Genomic DNA, 21,867 nt, shown 5'->3' with positions numbered 1-21,867 from the left:
GAAGTATCTTCACCGAAATCACCAAATCTAAATGAAGATTTATGAGGGTAGAATTAAGGTTTAGACTAAAAACTCAAATTAATCATTTATTAATTAATTGAGCTGCAATATATGATCCTTAATTCTGAATAATTGAAATACACACTTGGGCTGGTTCACTGTCTTTAATAAAGGTTGGATTATGTTTATTTCCTTTTTACATTTAGACATTTGAGGGCAGAGGGGAGTGTCCATAAGGAGAAAATGTTAGAAATATATAAAAAAATATACATAACTGTAATTATGATTACAGTCACCATGAAAACATCATCATTGCCATTTGCATCTACATCACTGTCATTGCCATCTTTAATATACATAATCATCACTACCAACAATATTATTACATCATTATTTATGTAATTTAACTTGCTACAGCACAAGTGCTAAATAAGGAGACCTATCTGAATTATTGCATTTATACGCTGTTGAAATAATGAAAATAGGATTCTTTTTTTAAGTACACTGTATTGCACAATGTAGGGTGAAGTTTGTTTTGGTGTTGGCCTACCATCTATTGGTTGTGTTTTGATGTTGACTGAGGTATGTTTGTACAATATCTTTTGGCCAGTAATGTGTTGTGAAATTCATAAGTACTGTTACAACGAATATCAAATAATGGTGCGAATCAGAACTGTCTTTCTGTTATCTAATTATGCAGCGGAAGCCATCCCTATGGCTATGACAGTAGATGTAAGTGGCCACTATTGTGTACAGCTGTACAGGTGAGTGTTGCTGCTCCAGGATGTTGAATGCTTCACTTTCCACACCTAAAGTGCACTACACCCTACTTCCAATGTATTAGAAACATGCGCTGTATGTTCCTCTAATGAAATAATAGTTGCACATAGTTATGAATTTTCCTGAAACTACATTAGTTGAACACAATGAAGACATAAACGATGTAGCAGGCTTTAAACCTGATAATGCAAGACTAATGGCTTTCCACCCTGATACAGCAAAGTATCTACTGTAAGATGTAAAACAGAATGAGCCAACACAACTGTGGATGGTGTGTAAGACATAAAGGTTAGTTGATTGGTGACATCATTTGACAGAAAAATAATTCTTTCTTATTCTACAGCAAGAGGTAACGTCACTATTATACTCTGACACATACTGTACATGTTTTATCTCCTACAATCCTCTACATCCCATTTCTTAAACCACTCCATGCTTATATTTTCTTTTTAATTGAACTGTACCCTTTTTTTATTTGACATGTTTTGGGTATGCAGTGTCTCTTAACTGAACCCCATCATTAAGGCATTTATTTAGCCAAAATATGTGCAATACATCAAAATGCATAGTTTCATCTAATTTCAGGTCTTCTCTATCGATTGTCCTAAAACAAAAAAGTATATGTGGTATGTTTCAATATTGTAGACAGAGTTTTTCATGATCTTTTAGCAAAGTGAACCAGCAGATTTTCAGAGTTAGAATTCACAAATATTGCAAGTATATCAATATTTATGGAAACTGAATGAGACAAGATAAAGCAGTTGAATAAACTACTTTCAGAGAGTTGAGGCCTTTTAGCTCAGTACTAGAGTATGTTTTTAAAGGAATTGATTACAGTACAGATGCAGTAATGAAGCAACATCATGCATATATTATGTGTAATTATGCTCCATGTCAAAAAGTGAATGGTTTGATTCACTACAAGTGAAAGCAGGCCAAAACACAAACAAAGATAAGACGCACTGTGGCTCCTATTCCCCCATCTGTACCATAATAGTCTGTGAACCACTCTGTAACAATGCTCTAACTTATCATCCAATTCATACTTTAAATTTGAGATAACGATTTGGTTTAATTTCTCCGTGCTAGTAGCAACACTCCCAGCAAGATGGCTCCTGCAGCAATAACTGCTCCACCAATAAGAAAAGGCTTCAGGTGTTCCAGAGAGTCTGTGCCAGAGGCCGCAGCCTCGTCACCAGCCGCTTCTGCTTCTGCTTCTGCTGCCCCATCCTGGGCAGGAGGAAGCTCAGGCTCAGGGGCTGCAGGGGCTGCAGGTGCTGCAGGTGCTGCAGGGGCAGGCTCAGCCTTGCGTGGGACTGCTGGCTCCTTCTTCTCTGCTTTAGGTGCTGCCTTGGGTGCTGTAGCCCCGGACTTGGCCTTGGCATCCATGGAATCAGGGACAGAGGTGTGGTCTGGTCAGGAGGAGTCTTTATAAGGTTAGCTCTGTGCTGCTTCACTGAGAAAACATAGAAAACAGATACAGATTATCCCTCTAAATTAGGCTCACACATCACGTTATCTGCTCTGCTGAAAGACACTGGAATGTGGAAGCCTTTGAATCCATGTGTTCACTGTACAGTGGAGCAGCAGTGGTGGTGGGCCTTAAAGTGACCTTGGAAAAAGATGACATTGATAGGAACAAGCTGATGCTCAGAGGACGGGAAATAGTTTATTTTGGTCCAAACAGCTGTGACAAAATATGACAGTGACATTTTTTTACGGCAGCTTCCTGTGTACAGCTTTTTCATGGGAAAATCAATCAGTTATGTAATGGAGGAAGATAGTACTATAACAGCAGAGTTTATTTTGAGTCATGACTGAATCTCTATTTCTCTGAGCCCCAAAAGAGCCTAATCCAGATACAAGACAATGTAGGTTTTTATCTTATCCTCCGTCTTGCTCTCTGTTCTCACTCACTCACTGTTAAACTGCATGAGTCATGTGTGCTATAAATGGAGGACAAGATGGAGGAAAGAAATAAGGACCATTATCACTGAGAGGAAATCAGTAAAATGCAAATGAGGGGGGAAATGAAGATGAACAAAAAATACTGTTATTGAATGAACGCATCATAGCAGCTTGCACATTACAGAATTTAGGCTGGACACATCTTTACAGATATGCTTCCGAATAAATCATGCAGTGATGAGAAGTAATATTGACCTACCTCTCCAAGAGCTCTGTAGAGATTAGAAAAATAACAGAAGGAAGGAACTGCAGCAGTCTCTTGAAGTGAGAATGTCCTTAGTATAAGAAAATGAGAGAAAGCGGAGAGATGGAGGACACTGTAAGCAGGAGGGAGGAGAAAGAGAGGGAGAGGAGGAGATACTGGGATGTACCATCTTTTCCTCAAGAATAGGGGGAGTCTATTCTTTGATTACATGGGTTTTGGAGCATTAAAGGAATATTCATAAACTTAAATATTAAAGATTAAGGCCTAATACACAATGCATATAGGAATTCCTGGCCATTTTCAGGTACAATGCAGTAGGAGAAATTGTTTGGAAAATTACACTTTAATTGTTTTTATTGTGTACACAAGCTCATTTGATTTCAGATCAAACAATTATTGAGGTCAGTGTCTCAATCCTCTTCCTTAGTTCTCTTTTCTATAAAAAAAGATAAAGATGTTTTCATATGTCTATGTTATTGTATTATTATTATTATTATTATTATTATTATTATTATTATTATTATTATTATTATTATTATTATTTATATTGTATGATTGTTTCCTTGCAGTGGGCTACTTGTTTCTGTCCTCTAACCTTGTTTTTTGTGACCCTCATGAAACAATATACCAGGGAAAATTCCTTTTTGTCAGAAAATAATTGTCCTGGTCTATAAATGAATCTGAGGCTGTAGTCATTCTTTAAAAAAATAATCTGAGTGTTAGATTAATAGGAAAGTGGACTGTAAAAAAACCAAATATATATATTTCACTGCTTGTCCTCCTGCAGTGTTGAGACCCTGGCTCGACCCCACCCACCATGCTTTAACCTAATGGAAAAAAACAGGGACATGCTGACAGACCAAAGGTCATTTACACAAATAGTACTTATAATAGGTGTCAAAATGCTCTAGGCTACAAGTACAGATCGTTGTTGGGCGGAATTAAACACCATTGGAGATCATCCTCTGTCCGTCCCCATAAGATGGTAGGCCACACCTTATCAGTATTTTATGACTCACGTTTTTTTTTCCTGCATCACGCTTGCTCCTGTTTGCACAAGTTTATAATTGGATTAATTACAGGTATGCAGAGTGAATTATGTTTCAATTGACACACCACTGACATATTTGGTTATATTTTCAGGCTGGATATCCTGTGCCACATAACCTGGAGCCCTGAGGTCAGCAGTAGGCTATGTGTGAAAGGAAGAGAGACGGAGAGACAAGGTGTTGATGAGGCTTTCCTAATCTGTTTGGCAGTTTATTTAATACATTGTTGCCATTGCTTTCGCTTGTTCGCCTGCATTTCTGACAGATTACATTAGGGTACACCAGAGTTTATTACGTGACGCTGATCCACGCCTAGTATACGATCCATGAAAAGATTGTAATATGTCAAGATAGTAATCGGTAACGTACGAAGCTGTCGGTTAGGTGTTTTGGTTTACTGGTTGATATTAAAGATACTGTCAAACATAGACTGTATCGTCAACACGAGCCAAATGTAGACCCACAGTGATCTAAAACAAATGTTATCTAGAAATACAAACGAGAAGATCGCCTTTTATTACAATTAATATCTTATAATATAATCGAATAGAAAGCTAATTGAGCAACTCTTAGATGCAATAGCATGATTAAAAAGTGATGTTTGAATTCGAGTCTAATACAACACAAATAGATACAATTTGAATGTAGATAAAAACTAGAAACAAAAGGTAAAACTGTGAGAGAACCTCATTTCTATGGGTCTGGGCATCTAAAAACATTATGTTAAAAGGGTAGTCTTTACTAGTATCAAGTAAAGTCCAGATTAGTGAACGAAATAGGTTTTTTGATAGTTTTAAATATAGGTTTATATTGACAAAATCTTGCTGATAATTTAATAAAAGTGAAGCTTTGCCTGTCGCTCCTACATCGCCTGGACAGTGATTTGGATAAATGTGTCTATACTACGCATGCGTTGTGGCAAAACTGGGCCCATTCAAACACCGATTTGACATTTTCTCCTTTAATTTAGCTTAAGGTTTTAACTTTAACCAATACTCTTCAACACAGACCGCACCCTCAACCTAATAACCAACTGATTAACCAAAACGATGTCTCACGGGGTCTTTCTGTGTGACTCTGCAAAGGGGAGTGGCATGCTCTCGGAAACACTGCCCTCTTTGATTCATCTGCAGATTCCTTGATATTCAGAAACCACCAGTGGCGCCCTTTCTCCGCAGGATCTCCGAAGTGTCTGCGGTCTGCCATTTACAAAAAAACGAGTCAGGTGTGCGTAAACCTAACGTTACGGTGCGGGATTTGCGCAGCCAAACACGGAAGGGGAATAGCCGAGTTGTACGTATTTTTTTTTCGTGGGAGAAATGTCCGAGGGGATGGACCAGATCCTGTGGAAATGCTGCCTCCGTTTAGCTGCTATCCGCTCCGGGGTCCGGGAGTTGTCCGGCTGATGGCATACACCAGCCGCTGAATACAACGTGAGGATCGCCTTTTTCGTCAAACCCGAGGCACTGTTACCTTCTTTGGATAGAATCCACCATGCCGAGCTCCGACGGAGGGACATGAAAAACGACCCTCACTCAGTGAACTGCCACAGCCGACGACGTGTTGCAATAAAGCGGAGTAGCGGGTTGAAAACGACCGTGTGATTAATAACGCTCTTTTAAATGGACTGTATCAGGTTTTCCTCGGCACGTAACGGGGAAAGCTCTTTGATGTATTTGGATTCATTCACCCTGCTGCTGTAATGACGTCTGCACTGTTATTGTGACATATACGTGGAGACATTTGTGAATTCACCCCCACAGCACTGAGCCGGTGTCGGGGAAAGCGAGGCTGAGGCGGGTCGCCGGTCGGAGGGATATGGGAAAGCGAGCGGAACCGATGCAGCGGGTCTTGGCAAGGCATCGTCAAAATACAGGTGAGCAGCAGGACTGACTGTCTGACTGATAACCTGCCTTCGGTGCAGGGCAGCCTGTATACTGCGAATTGACAGTGTGACCCGGCTTTTGAATCCATGTTTAGTGCTGTCTTGAGACACAATTCACAGGCCACGTCTCCATTAGCTAGGCCCGCAGGATGCCACTTTTAGCAGCTGTCCGGATTAAATGAGATTAGACACTGCCGCCGCGGCTGCTGATCGACTTGTTGGGATGACACAGTAAGATGCTGTTGCACATGTTAACACCAAGGGTCCGTGGGTCAGTCATTGTGTATTTATCCTTTACAGTGAAGTTACTGTATAATCTGCAAACATATTGTACCAATCACTACAAAAAACCCAAAGTTATTTGACTAGTTAGCCTAAACTGCCACTACTCAAAAATATTAAATTGCATACGGTAAAAAAAAAAAACTTTGACCAGTACCAGTATTGTTCTTGTTAATTTATTACGTAGAAGCCATGGTTAATGCATTGGTCTTTTCATTACAAAACGAAGACTTGACTAACCAGATGTAAAGTTATACATGACCAAGATTAGACTTTAGGGTGGCAGCAGTACATGACATGTTTCCTTTTTAAGAAAACCTGGCACAACGACAGTAAGGGGAATGTCACACCTGTGTAACACTCACTGAGAATATTTTGCCCTCATTTTCTCACCACCTCCTGTTAGGTTGTCGTTTTTCTTGATTGTCATTCTGTCCACGCAAGGGCAAATGGCTTTATGTCCCAACGGGGATACTAAACAGCTCTAGACTAGTGTTAATGGCACGGAGATGAGTACTGGACCCATCCAATACTTCACCCAGCTTTCACTATTTTCATCTTAATTATTGTATACTGATTTCTGATCTGCAGTCTGAAAGGAAAAATCAACCCCAGTCCTGCCATGTAGGGCTGCATCAACACCAGTGTTTGCTCTTGGTTCCTTGGCATCCCTGTAGACTTCTACCCTAATGGAAACCAAGTCCCTTCAGGGAATCCTGGCAGATACAGTATGTTGTCTCTTTGTTATCCAAAGCACACAATATGTGACCCCTATTTGTGCCAGAAAACTTCTGTTTCCTGATATCGACTAATTATTTGAGATTGTTTGATTGAACAGGTCCTAATGCTCGGTGTTTTGATGATACCAGGTAGTGAAGGACACACTGCTTTAGGATGGATAAGAAGCCAAGTAAAGCATTTTTGCCTTTTATACAATTTGGACAAAACAGTTCAATAAGTGTTATTCCAGGATGTTAGAGTTTTGATCAAGGGTATAAAGTATTAAGAGCTGTCTTGCGCCGTCGTAAAGAGTACAGGTGATGTTATTTTTTTATTTAGTACAACATGCAGGTTATGCCTATGTAAACCAACATGTCATTGTAATATACCATTTAATAGTTGCATGCTAATATTTTATCATGATTAAAATCCTGTTGCCAGTCTTTTAAGGGTCAGTGTAACAGATATATTTGTATACAAATAATAATAACAGGGTAATCCAGTTAAACATGAAATCTTGATGATTTCTGAGACTGGTATTGTACCATAATAACCTCATAAAACCCTATCTTCAGTCACTTCTTTCAACAGAAGGAAGCCTTGTTAGATATGACTGCCTAGGCGGTTGTTTTGATGTGTTCTTCATGGTTCTTTTGTATTTCTGGCAGTTCCTCTTTTTAAGTGTAGTGCCTTTTTGATTCTGCTGCTCACATTTAATCTTAATCCTTTTGTCCACAGTTTCTCCTTCCTCACAAAGTTTGTGCTTTCCCAAAAGCTCTGTGTTAAAATACATGATAAAACTTTAGGATGTGTTGGCATTCCTTTGAATGTCCACACCATGTTGAAAGAATAATAAGCATTTGTATTATGAATAGATGATGGGTGTTAGTTTGGTCCCAATTAATGTCGGCCTGTTTTTCAAGCTCAACAGCTGTCATCACTGTCGTGTTTGCTGCTTAGGTGACGTGGAAGTGAGTGCTTGTGAAAGAAAGGAAATTCTTATTTTTTATAAGAAGACACACCAAGGCACATGTTCTCATTTAATAACAGGGAAGTGTTTATTCTGCATATTTGGAAGAATGGGAAATAACAGTTTCAGTGACCACTGTATTTATTTGTCAGACATAAACTTGTTCATCAGGGACAACAGGCAATTAGCATTTTCAAGTGCATCATGGGACATATCCAAATAGGCCATATGTAAAAGGCCATCACTGTCTGGGATAACACCCTGGAGGCAGTATTGTTGATCTGTTTGGTCCTTTGGAGGTGAATGTGGTTTTCTCGTGCTTCCTTTAGGACAAACTTGCATTTCAAAATCTACAAGACGAAGAACAGAAATCATGTGATTGTGCAGAAAAGCCATTAATAGACAGCTGTATGAGAAATACAAATGTGTGAAAAACGCCAATTAAAAGCCCTACAATACATCCAGCTCATTGCTGAAAATGTAGAGCTGCAGTAGTGTCTTCCACGGACAAAACTGCGGCAGTTATTTTCAGTATCTGAACAGATACGATGACAAACGTATCTTTACATGGATTTTGGCAGCAGTCCACAGACAGGTTGGCAGCTCACATATGTTAGCACCCCAACACAAAAAAAACATTTACGTATACACAAACACACACATGAAATCTGCAGTGCACATACTACCACATCAACTGAAAGAAGAGAAAATGGAGTGGGAAGAGGTGAAAGGGATTGGGTGGGTGGCAGTGGGAGAAAAAGATGGAGAAAGAGGCAGAGGGAGAGTAGGAGTGAGTGGCACATGGCTTTCAGTCTAAAAAAAGATGAGCAGCACGAAACCAAAACCAGAATCTGGATTAGCTAGATAAGGAAGAGGAGAAGGGGACATGGGAAGGCAGGAGGAGAAAATGTAGGTTTCCTCTGCACCGAAAATGGTGCAGATGCTCACGCTCAGTTTCATGCTCATAAATGTCCTCTACAATATGAATACTGAATGAGTGTGTGGGAAGGAGGAGAATAAGGAGAGAGCATGGGCAGAAGATGAGAAAGACAGAGGATGAGATGGAGATTGGTGAGGTCCTTTAGGATGGACTGAATACTGCTGTAGTGTGACAGACTAGGAAGAGACATGATCATTAGAGACAGCAGGAACAAGAGCTGGGGATGTGACAAGTGCTGAAGAGAATCTGGATCAGAGCAGAGTGTAACACTGACCCGCGCAGAAAGACAGAGAGACTGGAGCAGATGGATGTATGACAGAGAGCATGAGGAGACACAGAGATTTGGGACTGTGCCGCAGTCATGCCATTATGCCAACCGGGCATAACCACAGCATTTCTGTAGACGTTCTCACTAGCTGTCTTTCCAGGACTCCATCCCAGCCTGCGTTCCCTGTCCCCTCCCCAAGCAAATATTGTTCCTTTCTTGTTGATTCCTATCGATATTGACAGCTTAACAAGCAACCTGAAGGACAGGGGAGTCTCTGCTCACAGAGCTTCCCTCTAATAATACTTCCACTAAACTTTAAACACACATAAATCCATCACATGATAGGATAGGATGATAGGAATTAATCCTGTCTGAAAACACATAGACCTACATGACTTTGTCAACTTTGTCAAAGAGGCCTTACATGCAGGGAGTACAGACAGAATGAATGCTATTAGACATATATTGTAGATAATCCCAGCTATTTTAAAATCTACATTTTTTGTTTTGGCAAAAAAAGTGAGAGTTTACATCTCGTAGATAAACATGCAATTAATACCAACTTCAGAAATGAAATGCGTTGCAATAAATAATAGATACATCCAGGATGTAATCAGATGCTGAAGTAAGAGCTTAAGTCTGGTCGACTGATTTCCATTCCACTTATGTACTGTATGCTTCCTCGTGTCTTTTTTCCTCCCCTTTAATGCACATCGACGATATAAGGAGATAGGAGCTAAGAGCAAATCAGGAGTATTTTACTGGGAATTTTTGTATCAAGTGGCACGACGTGTAAACACCTTAGCTCCACATATGACACAGCTGCGCAGCAGGTCATAAATAGCTACCGGTACTGTTGTTTAAGATTAACGGTATGGAAGTTACGCTTTCTCAATTAGCAGCTTCTGCTCCAGGAAAACATACGAATGAGGGAATTGAGGACACATCGTGAAAAGCACCCGGTGTCTTCCTGGACATACCTTAGTTTTTACAGTTTCTCTACCCTCCAGCTTGTGTTAGTGAAAGCTGCTGATTTTGTTGACATTTTAGAGTCCCATCGTGTAAATATTGGTGGATGTATCACCAGGAACAGTCAAAAGATCCCCCCCCTACTGGTTATTGAATAATGTGTTTTTCATCTGTTGGCTGAAGGTGGATACAGTTCAGAAATGCAGTTTTGTAGTATGTTTCCCTGTCTATTGAAGCTGACAATAAGAAATGCATGATTTGAAATAAATGTCATCAGCAGAGCGTCCCAAATTTGTCGACACGCACCAAAACACACAGTTTTAATATGACATCCAGTAGTATCACCCCACTTGACAAAGGTGGAGCAATGTTTTATTTAACTTTAATCTTAGTTTTAAAAAGTGGTGCAGAATATACAGCACACAGCTTCCCTATTTCTAAGACCAACAGGCATCCTGCTTTACACTTGGCTTTTCACTGAAGTCTTCAAACTGTTGATGCTTGAAGTGATGCTAAACCAATATCTGTCTTTCTTGAATATAAGTCAGCGTGGTATGTGCTTTTCAGTGAAATGTATTCTCCTTGTGACTTGTTTCAAAGTTAAACATCCATAAAAACTTCCTAAACCACCGTTGAGCAATATCCAACTCTGCTGTCCGTGCTTATGCTCACAGTGTATAATGATAAGGGTTTCACAATGATATAGCTGAATTGATGGCAGCTTTATGGTGTGGTATTTGGAGAAATTGTGTTTTGGATTGTTTCAAAAACTTTATTTTCACAATTGATGTTGACTTATTTTCAATATGAAAAACTGGACAGTTTCTTAATCCATTATATCTGACAGCAGTCAGGATGACAACACGCAAACAACAAACTTTGACCTTTTAAGCCTACAGCGAGTGGGTATTTGACATTCATGATATACCGCAGACTATTGTTCCATCACCCTGAAAGCTACTCAGGGATAGGTTGAGGTTTAAATGATGATGTTTGTAGTGGCATTAGACACCTGTAAGACATGGGATTTGTATTTCTCTGTTGTGATATTTGATTATAATTTCTCACCTGTTTGTTTTCAAACCAGTTTGTTATAACTGCTGTGTGTGTGTGCATGTGTGTGTGTGGGTGTGTGTGTGTCCACACAGTGGAGATGTTTGCCAGACAAAGTAAATGTTCCCTTTTTAAAACTTGGTTACGTTGGTGATGTAGTGCAGGTTTCTCAGAACAATACTGTGATAGAAGACGCTGTAACCAGCAGGCTGTGTGCCACAGCTTGGCATGATGCTGTGGTGCTGCAGACTCACTGTGAGTGAAACAGAAGAGTATGATACTAAAAACACCTGCTGCTCGTCATACCAGATCAACCTGCTGTCTGTGAAACAGTGAATACACAACTAATGTTATGTACGGATGGGACTTAAGTTTGCAATGTGCACAGATTTTATTCTCATGTCCAGTATTTGTATCTACCTTTTTTAGATTATTTATTTATATATTGACATTATGCTGTTATCCTTTTAAAAAGTGAAACCAGTTTAGGTTTAGCTTTCATCAGGAGCTGGATATGTTTGTGTAGCGACAGAATGAGGTAACAGAGCAGCTATACATTCCGTTTTTATACCCTGTAGTATTCAAAGTAAAAGCTTTGTGGAAGTATAATTAAGACTCTTGTGAATTTCACTTGGCTACAGGATGTGCAGGAGATGCATCAGATACTTTAAAAATCAATCATTCTCAGTTGAACATTTCTGGTGCTGTTGCTGCATGCCTGTGTCTGTTTGTTTTATGTGCATGTCAAAGACAAAGCGATAATGACGGACGGGGAGCCCTGTCATTGTTGTTACATCATTGTTTTTGCATCACGTGAGCACGTCTCTGGGCCTGGCACACAGTAGCACGCTGTGTGGAGCACAAAAGCATTGCTCACATGCAGGAATATGTCAGTCTTTTCACAAAACACATGTCATTTTGATTCAGATGGAGTCACTAGCTCAGGAAGAGAGTCAAGAGTTTGCATGAGTCATGCCAATGTAGAAAGTGATAGCAGAGTCAGGGACTGCAGCTCAGCCTGGAGTTTTCTGTGTAGTAGAGTAGCTCTAAAGGTCAGGTTTTGGACATTTAGATGCTCTTTTATCTCAGGTTATAAACACAGCAGGGTGTGTGTGGGGTGTTTTTAAGTATTTATTGCAGGAGCAAGTTAAAATAAACAATCTTGTTTGAAATGTCACCTTTGCAACAACATCAGGAAGTTTCTATACTTCTATAGTAATAAACTGTATATTGAGCCATGTACATTTGTATGTGTTTACATGTAGTACAGGAAAGGATTTCATTAAACAAAGTTAAATGATGCCATGCCCACTAATATTTTTGAAATAATTATAGCCTTTGAAGTGGTGCCTAAACATATTTTTATTTTTGAGTGTGTTTTTTGAAAGATATTATTGCAAATAAAATATATGCTATAATCATTTTTTGGGATAGGATTTAGCAGCGTTCATTTGTATAAATATGTCCATTTTATGAAGTTATCATTTAACAAAGGAATGCTGTATTTCACAGTTTCAAAAACCCAAATTGATCATATCACACTGAAGTCTGTATTTCCTGAAGATATGTGGTTCTCTGAATACTAAGTATCTTGAAGGAATACATTAAATATCAATAAAAGCACACATAACATACCCATGCAACTCTGTCAATTTCCCGCTATTTAAACTGATGGCTTGGGTGGCTAAAGTTTACTGTAAAGTGTGATGATCTGGGGTGAAAACAGTCTGAGTGCTTTGACTAATACAGTGGAAGCTTAACTGCACCACTTATAGGCTAACATCATGTGGGTGATGGATGGGAGGGCCCTTAAGGAAGAAACGGGTGAGGATGTGGGACTCAGAGATGAACTGATGACCATGAGTATTCTTCCATGAAATGAAGGGATCTCGCCAGAGGTCAGGGCCGATAAGTTGTACACAGAACTCATTACAAAAGTAATTGGCTGGAACTTCTGTCTGTCAATGTACATCTTGATTGATTACCCATGCCTTTGTACTGTAGGCTTCTGACTGCTCAAGGTTCCAAGTTTTCTTGCAGCTGGAAATGCTGATCTTTTAAGGAACATCAGGTGTTCTTCTCACATTGATTTCCTCAGAACCTCGGGAGGGATCAATCGGAAATATTGATTGACCTCAGTGGTTACAGTTGCTGCCTTACAGAGGTCTGAAGAGTGAGAATGCAACCTAAATAAAGATGGGAGAAATAAAATGGTACAGCCTGATCACGGTTGTGTTAGAAATTCTTTATAATACTTGTGACTGGCTGTTAGTCTAGTGAAGATAGTGCCAACGTAATGATGCTTGGCTAAAAAGATTTACAAAGAGCTTCACGGGTTACTAGCTACTGCAATTATTTATCGAAATAATCAAAAGACAGAAATGTGTCACTATCAAGCTATTCATTGTTTGGCTTTAGCTCCTCAAAGGGATCATTTGATCTTTTTCCTGTCTTGTATCAATATATATTATTTTATATAATTCTTAAAAACAAGAACATTCAGATTTTTATTGTTGTGACGCAGAGATGTCCAAGCCTACCAATTATATTCCCACACTTAAGAAAGGGTGCTACATATTCTCACAAAAATCAAACCATGATCATCGTATTTTATTTTCAATGAAAAGGATAAAAAGCAGGCATTCCCTCCATTATTAAAACTGCAAGATCATTTTCCAGATCTTTAGCCCTATATAGCCGATTTTATTGCAGTCAGTTGCATTACATATTAAAAACAACATATAAAATGCTAAGTCATTTAGGCCACAGTGTTTTTAAACTATGGATTAAGGAAACAGACTGTCCAAGGTATGGTTTGCAGGTGACAAAAACCCTCACCTGGAAACCATAAATAACCCAATGCATGCTGGGATAGGCTGCAGACACTGGCAGGATAAGATGGAAAAAGCTGACAATACATGCATAAAAGTGACTTTACTGATTAGATCCACAACGAGGTCACACCGTAACTCTTCTCCCATTTTAATATATAATTATGTCAAAATGTTTTTCCACTGTTGAGGTCTCTGCTGGGAGTTTAAGCCGTATCTTAACAACAGGCCTGGAGGAGAGTGCTGATAACAGCATCTCTGGAGGTCTACTCTGAGGCTCCTGCCTGTGTTTTCTGCCTGATCTCACCGTCCTGATTATTTGACCTAAATTATATTTGTGGGGGGAGTTTAGATGTTCACTTATTTTTGTCCCCCCTTTTTTCCCCTCCCTCACTCCTCCCACTGTCCTCTTTAATGTTCCTAGTCCAACCCAGAAAGATTTACACGTAGCTGTTACTGTCACATGCCCTTGTTTCCTTCACTCTGTTGCATTATCTAAAGGAGAAGCCACATATCAGGCTTGAATTAAGAACAGCAACCTGCAGGTCAAGAGACATGCCGAGTGTCCCCTGCAGCTTACAAAAAATCCCTGCAAGTAACCAAGCGTTATATCAAGGTATCCAATCATTATCTGTGGAGGGCTGAGAGTCACAGTTCTTCTTTTAACTGATCTCACTGTGTAGTCCGTCCTCGTTATTTGAAGGTCTGCCCATCAGTGAAACCACCTGCTGTGGTGCTTTGATTGGAAAGAAAACGTTCATACTGTCACTCCAGTTTCCAGAAATCTAGTAGCCTTTAGCTATTTCCACTTTCACAGAGCTCACAAGAATGTTGTATGTTATGTACTCTTTTATTAGATTCAACTTAATTTGGTATTCAATTTTGTTGTGTGCCAAACATAGCTTCTAGTGTTTCTCAGCAAGTGTTGGTGAGGGTCTAATTGTGACCGCTGTTGGAAGGTGAGAAGTTTAAGTTGCTGCTTAAACTATAATTTCAAGCACCCAAACAATTTCACATCCAGATGAAAAGTCAGTGTCTGCTTGATTAAGGTCATTCATAAAGCTAAACTAGTTCTACCAGGTATTCGCTTCTCTCAATACAAATAAGTTATTTTTATCCTTTCATTCTAAAACAAATGATTCACTTTTAGATAAAGCTTTATTGTGTTGATAACACCTATCCTGAAACTCATCATGGCGCATGTGTCCGTAATAAAGACCAAGGATAATTCCGGCACATACATGATTTTAAAAGCCAGTTGTTTTTAAGAAATGTGTAATTGCATTGTTTACATGAGAAGATTAACCATGGCTACAAGGGATCAAAACCTTTCTTTTGAATTTGGGATGAGGTAAAAGACAGCACAAAAGTTTGTTTTCCAATATGATTAATGTTTTTGATAGTGCCTTGGAGGAAACATAGTCATATGCATTTCATCAGTGTCATTCAGGTGTCGGCATTGGTCTGCAGTACCAGACTGTACCAGCAGAATTGCACAAAAGGAACTAATTAAATGTTTGCAAATAAAGAAAAACGTATGGTACCTCATATCTCATGTTATTCCCAAACAATAGGGGCACCTTTGATCCGTAATTAGGGCAAATGCAAATCAGTGCAAGCTATAAGGCTCAATAACCTGCCAGTGGAGAAATAAAATGTGCAACGGACACACACTTTACATTGGAGTTATAAAAAGATGCAGATAAAAAGCTATGGTAGAAATTGTATTTTGCCAATGCAAAGCTCTTATTGAATATCTGTTTTTGTTACAGATTAAAAGTGAACTTGTATTGGAATCCATTCTGAAGGCAAAGTCTGCAGTGTTTCTGTGTGTAGTAATGCAAAAGGAAAACGGGGTTGTAAGGTATTTCTCCAGCAGATCAGCTCCGAGGAAACGCCAGTGTGTTTCTGTTTTCCACACATTTACTGAAAGCGATGTAGGTGGGAGCATAAATGTTTCTATGAATGTTATTTGTTTTGCCTCATTTGATCCTTCAGAGGATATTGCAAAGTACTTAGCAGCTATAGTCGATTTTCTGCACAAGAGGTCTTTGTTTGTATTTGTGATTCATCAAGATATGTTGTAGTATGCCCTTCCTTGTCATGATAATAGTACTCTAAAACTACAAACCTCCCTTTGGGTCATGACTTTGTGCTCGGCAGGTATATTGAATTCATGAAATACATGGTTTGGTATAGAGAGCGTTGGAATATTTTGTGCAGATGCTTTTTCATTCAAAATCATTAATCATGTTGGTGCAGGACAATGAGTACACTTGTAATCTCTCTTAAAAGCAAGTCCTTTCAGAAAGCGACTATTATATGTGCATTTATCATCATTATAAGGGCATGGATAATAAAACACTGTGAAACAGAAATCCCAAGGACCACTTGTGTTAGTGTTCTGCCGACAGACAGCTTTTTTTCCTACGTTTGTTAAGCAGGATTTTTACACAACCTCTAAAAGAGCGTGTCACTCACTGGGTCTCCTGTTGTCTTGTCACCACATGCAAACTAATACAACCCTTACTATATACATTCCAGTTCAGTTCTTTTTCAATAGTGTGGTGCAACACTTGCAGCAGGAACAAGACGCATAATGTCAGAAAACAGAAGTGCTAACGAACTTGGAAAAAGTATCACACAAATAGAGGCCAAATGAAGAATTTAGTTACAACACCAACCAAGTTTTTATGCTAGTAATTGTCTTTGTAAGTCTTATCTGAGTTAATATAAATACACAATTGCACAACACCGTTTTTTTTGTGACTCATCTAAATAATCAAACCACATTTGGCAAATCCTGCTTTTTTTTATGGTCCCACCAAATTGCCTCTGCAGTTACACCCATTGTGGAAATGCTGATCACTGCTGTTTTTTTGCTGTGGTATTTTAGCAATTTCAAACAGAATGTCTTATATAATGCCTCATTTACCTTGTGTGTGGTATTTCATGGAAGCACAATGTGAGCAGTGCGACTTTAACAACTGTGATGACTGTGGTATTTAAGGGTGAAACAAGAAGGGGCTGCCAGTTTCTCAATAGTTAGAAATTGTGAAAAAATGTTCTGAAACAATACTAAAAAGCAGAGGAGTACTGGATAGCGACCAGCAACAAACCTTAAAACAAAGTTGTGCTTTGGCAGAATATATGGCATACTTTTAACACGCTGTTCTATAGCTTTCAGCAAATCTGCAGCCAGGAGCAGCGCACCATAAAGGCCGCATCAGCCAATAACTGCAGCATAAGACCTGCATCAGCCTATCTATGTTTGCGTTTCTCACTACTATTTCCTCCCCACTGTGCCTCTTACAGTTAATTTCAGTTTAGGCCAGAGGCCACTTGAGTGAACTCACTATGCTTTTCCAACGCAAAAGAATGGACAGAGTGAAGTTAAAAAAAAGCTTTTTCACGTGCGCACCATCAGTGTGGTACCATCATACATCCAAGCCAGTTTTCTCCTCTTTTGTTCATTAAGTGGTGCATTTCCTCTGCATCCCTTCACCCACTTACTCATCTTCTCCACGTCCCATTATCTTTCACTCTTATCCTCTGTATGAGTCCATTTGCATTCTAGTCCCAGCTGCAGCATTTGTCCTATTTATGATGTTGAGGTTTGAGAAAGATCTAGCATGTTGAGGCGTCCATGTTTAATGGGATATCAATTCTTTATTGGATTGTCTTTTTTCCTCTTCAGTTGTTTAAAGCTCATCATGTAAGATAATGATGTGCAGTATGGAGGACATTAGGCTAACCCTTTTAAAAAATACCTGTGGAGAACTGAAAAGACAGACTTGAGGCATAATGACTTTTTAAACAAAGAAGCAAGGTTGTAAGTGATGTCCATTGTTCCTAAAGTCGTCCCTCTTCATTCTGTCCCCCCACAGGGCAGTGATGCCTGGAATGGTGATGTTTCGGCGGCGCTGGTCAGTCGGCAGTGATGACCTGGTGCTGCCCGCCCTCTTCCTTTTTCTATTGCACTGCATCTGGTGAGTCACTGGTGTGTGTGTGTGTGTGTGTGTGTGTGTGTGTGTGTGTGTGTGTGTGTGTGTGTGTGTGTGTGTGTGTGTGTGTGTGTGTGTGTGTGTGTGTGTGTGTGTGTGTGTGTGTGTGTGTGTGTGTGTGTGTGTGTGTGTGTGTGTGTGTGTGTGTGTGTGTGTGTGTGTGTGTGTGTGTGTGTGTGTGTGTGTGTGTGTGTGTGTGTGTGTGTGTGTGTGTGTGTGTGTGTGTGTGTGTGTGTGTGTGTATATACATACATACATACAGTGGGGCAAAAAAGTATTTAGTCAGCCACCAATTGTGCAAGTTCTCCCATTTAAAAAGATGAGAGAGGCCTGTAATTTTTATCATAGGTATACCTCAACTATGAGAGACAAAATGAGAAAAAAAAATCCAGGAAATCACATTGTAGGATTTTTAATGAATTAATTGGTAAATTCCTCTGTAAAATAAGTATTTGGTCACCTACAAACAAGCAAGATTTCTGGCTCTCACAGACCTGTAACTTCTTCTTTAAGAGGCTCCTCTGTCCTCCACTCGTTACCTGTATTAATGGCACCTTTTTGAACTCGTTATCAGTATAAAAGACACCTGTCCACAACCTCAAACAGCCATACTCCAAACTCCACTATGGCCAAGACCAAAGAGCTGTCAAAGGAGACCAGAGACAAAATTGTAGACCTGCACCAGGCTGGGAAAAGTGAATCTGCAATAGGTAAGCAGCTTGGTGTGAAGAAATCAACTGTGGGAGCAATTATTAGAAAATGGAAGACATACAAGACCACTGCTAATCTCCCTCGATCTGGGGCTCCACGCAAGATCTCACCCTGTGGGGTCAAAATCATCACAAGAACGGTGAGCAAAAATCCCAGAACCACACGGGGGGACCTAGTGAATGACCTGCAGAGAGCTGGGACCAAAGTAACAGAGGCTACCATCAGTAACACACTACGCCGCCAGGGACTTAAATCCTGCAGTTCCAGACGTGTCCCCCTGCTTAAGCCAGTACATGTCCAGGCCCGTCTGAAGTTTGCTAGAGGGCATTTGGATGATCCAGAAGAGGATTGGGAGAATGTCATATGGTCAGATGAAACCAAAATCGAACTTTTTGGTAAAAACTCAACTCGTCGTGTTTGGAGGAGAAAGAATGCAGAGTTGCATCCAAAGAACACCATACCTACTGTGAAGCATGGGGGTGGAAACATCATGCTTTGGGTCTGTTTTTCTGCAAAGGGACCAGGACGACTGATCCGTGTAAAGGAAAGAATGAATGGGGCCATGTATCGTGAGATTTTGAGTGAAAACCTCCTTCCATCAGCAAGGGCACTGAAGATGAAGCGTGGCTGGGTCTTTCAGCATGACAATGATCCCAAACACACCGCCAGGGCAACGAAGGAGTGGCTTCGTAAGAAGCATTTCAAGGTCCTGGAGTGGCCTAGCCAGTCTCCAGATCTCAACCCCATAGAAAATCTTTGGAGGGAGTTGAAAGTCCGTGTTGCCCAGCGACAGCCCCAAAACATCACTGCTTTAGAGGAGATCTGCATGGAGGAATGGGCCAAAATACCAGCAACAGTGTGTGAAACCTTGTGAAGACTTACAGAAAACGTTTGACCTCTGTCATTGCCAACAAAGGGTATATAACAAAGTATTGAGATGAACTTTTGTTATTGACCAAATACTTATTTTCCACAAGCATTTGAAAATAAATTCTTTAAAAATCCTACAATGTGATTTCTGGATTTTCTTTCTCATTTTGTCTCTCATAGTTGAAGTGTACCTATGATAAAAATTACAGGCCTCTCTCATCTTTTTAAATGGGAGAACATGCACAATTGGTGGCTGACTAAATACGTTTTTGCCCCACTGTATATATATGTACAAATATTATTATGACAATCAGTGAATTTCTGCACGATGAAATCTATTTACTTACCCTTGTCGTTCATACTCAGGTTGGTGGTTTTGTCCGTGGTTCTGTTCGGCCTCCCATATGGCTCAGAGCAGTCCTGTTCTGTGACGCTGGTGGACCATGGCCGAGGGTACCTGGGCATCCTGGTCAGCTGCCTTATCTGTGAGAGCGCCATTATGTGGTTGAGCATGAGAGGCAGCATTCTGTACACACAGCCCAGGGAAGCTGTGCAGTACGTCATCTATATACGACTAGGTAAGACTTGCTTGTGAGGATAACTGGAGGTTCTGAACTAAGGTCTGAACCCTGTTTATATTAATTGGGCAGATATTGATCATTATTCTCTCACTCCCTCTTTCTCTCTAGCTATTCTCTTGGTGGAGTTTGTGTATGCTGTAGTGGGAATTGCTTGGCTTGTCCAGTATTACCAACCTTGCTCTGATGTCACTGCCAAAAACTTGGCTCTGGGTGGGTGCATAAATAAATAAATGGACTGGTTTTGTCAAATAAGTTAAAAGGGGTTTGTTATGCTTGAATGGGAATGATGTTTTTATATTCTTTACAGGAATCGTTGCATGCAACTGGCTCGTGATATTCAGCGTTTGTATTACCCTCATGTGCACGTTTGATCCTACTGGTCGGACTTTTGTCAAACTGAAAGCCACCCGTCGACGTCAGCGCAACCTCACGACGTACACACTCAGGTATGAACAGGCACTTACACCGCTGTTTCTCTTTTTGTCTCATATTTGGCCTTTACACAAAACTCAACCTAATCACAGCATCCTGCCAGGCATTCACATCTTACCTATTTCTCACACTACGTCTTGACAGTTTTCCTTGCCTTTTTCTCTTCATTAGACACAGGCTAGAGGAAGGCCAAGCCAGCAGCTGGAGCAGGAGACTGAAGTTCTTCATGTGCTGCACAAGAGCACAGGATACACAATCAGTGAGTCACAACACTTACCCATTTCCTCTCTGTCGCTACTGTAAAACAGACAGGAATAAAACCAGAAATATGTCAGGCATAATGTCCGGGGAGCCAGTCATTAAAATAAGCCCTGACAGGATGATTCAATACCGTGGCATAAAGGCGATCACTGCTTAGCTACTTACTGGCAACGTTAAGCTTTTCTTATAAAATATGAATGTCAAATATTTAATTTCAGGCCAAATCAATTTACTAACTGCAGTCATATAAACTCCACTTACTGCCATCCTCTACACTGAAATGCAGAACTAAAGTCATGAAAGTAAAAACTCTGAGAGAATGCCATGAGCTTTTAGCCTAGCAGTTCAATGTCTCAAACATGCCTCGGTGAGCTGGTACAAACCCACTGGACCAGACCAACCCTCAGGTTAGTGCTCTTTGAAGCATTCAAAATATCCTGCAGCTATACAAGCCATACTGCCTTACATTACATGCATAAATATACTGTATATGTCCAAGCATGGTTTTAAAGTTATCAACAAGTATCGTTTCTAGTAAATTTGAGTCGAAAACCCCCCAAAAAGTTTAACCTTTGCTATGAACTATGATATTAAACTCACTCTACCCTGGGTATAAAATGGATAGAAATGTGTGGGCAACTCTCTCCGCTAAACAAGCTCTATCAGTCTTTTACTCATGTTCGTTTTTTAACGCACCCTGTTATGTTAAATGTTTAATAAAAATAATCCCATTGTGAATCAGTTTATTTTCACTGTGAATTGGAAAATGCTCTGCAGTCCACACAGTTATAACCTGAGTATTACTGATTTAAAGGTTACATGATTAAATGAAAACTCCAGTCATTTAATTCTCTTTTTTTTTTTGTGCTTTGCCAATGTTTCCTGATGTCGCTGCTTTCATGTCCAGGATGCATATTCAGAAGTGGCCAGCCTATTTGCAGAGTTCTTCAGAGACCTGGACATTGTGCCTAGTGATATTATTGCTGGCCTAGTACTTCTCCGCCAGAGGCAGAGGTCAAAGAGAACTTCTATCCTGGACCAGGTATCACTGTCAATATAACTATATTAATGTCTGCATTTCTGGGCTT

The 21,867-nt window shown here is 40.0% G+C and overlaps 1 protein-coding gene and 1 long non-coding RNA gene across 5 annotated transcripts in view; one reads left to right on the top strand and one right to left on the bottom strand.

Moving 5' to 3' along the window:
* Nucleotides 1-149: 149 nt before the first annotated feature.
* LOC134862947 (uncharacterized) lies at nucleotides 150-3,124 on the bottom strand. The gene is made up of 2 exons (XR_010165596.1): nucleotides 2,948-3,124; nucleotides 150-2,236 (listed from the first exon to the last, which is right to left on the bottom strand). It is a non-coding gene; the product is annotated as an uncharacterized LOC134862947 (long non-coding RNA).
* A 2,040-nt stretch (nucleotides 3,125-5,164) lies between these two features.
* dagla (diacylglycerol lipase, alpha) overlaps nucleotides 5,165-21,867 on the top strand; it is a 33,319-nt gene continuing 16,616 nt past the window's right edge. For all 4 annotated transcript variants that reach the window (XM_063881106.1, XM_063881105.1, XM_063881104.1 and 1 more), the window contains exons 1-7: nucleotides 5,165-5,878; nucleotides 17,808-17,909; nucleotides 19,872-20,083; nucleotides 20,195-20,296; nucleotides 20,394-20,532; nucleotides 20,690-20,777; nucleotides 21,687-21,821. In XM_063881106.1, the coding sequence (XP_063737176.1) occupies nucleotides 17,815-17,909; nucleotides 19,872-20,083; nucleotides 20,195-20,296; nucleotides 20,394-20,532; nucleotides 20,690-20,777; nucleotides 21,687-21,821 (771 nt within the window). In that variant the 5' untranslated portion in view covers nucleotides 5,165-5,878; nucleotides 17,808-17,814. The remainder of the gene's footprint in view (nucleotides 5,879-17,807; nucleotides 17,910-19,871; nucleotides 20,084-20,194; nucleotides 20,297-20,393; nucleotides 20,533-20,689; nucleotides 20,778-21,686; nucleotides 21,822-21,867) is intronic.

The sequence above is a fragment of the Eleginops maclovinus genome, chromosome 4, assembly GCF_036324505.1.
Source record: "Eleginops maclovinus isolate JMC-PN-2008 ecotype Puerto Natales chromosome 4, JC_Emac_rtc_rv5, whole genome shotgun sequence".
Taxonomy (NCBI): domain Eukaryota; kingdom Metazoa; phylum Chordata; class Actinopteri; order Perciformes; family Eleginopidae; genus Eleginops; species Eleginops maclovinus.
Note: the sequence above shows the minus strand (reverse complement) of the source record. Positions and strands in the feature narration are given on the sequence as shown.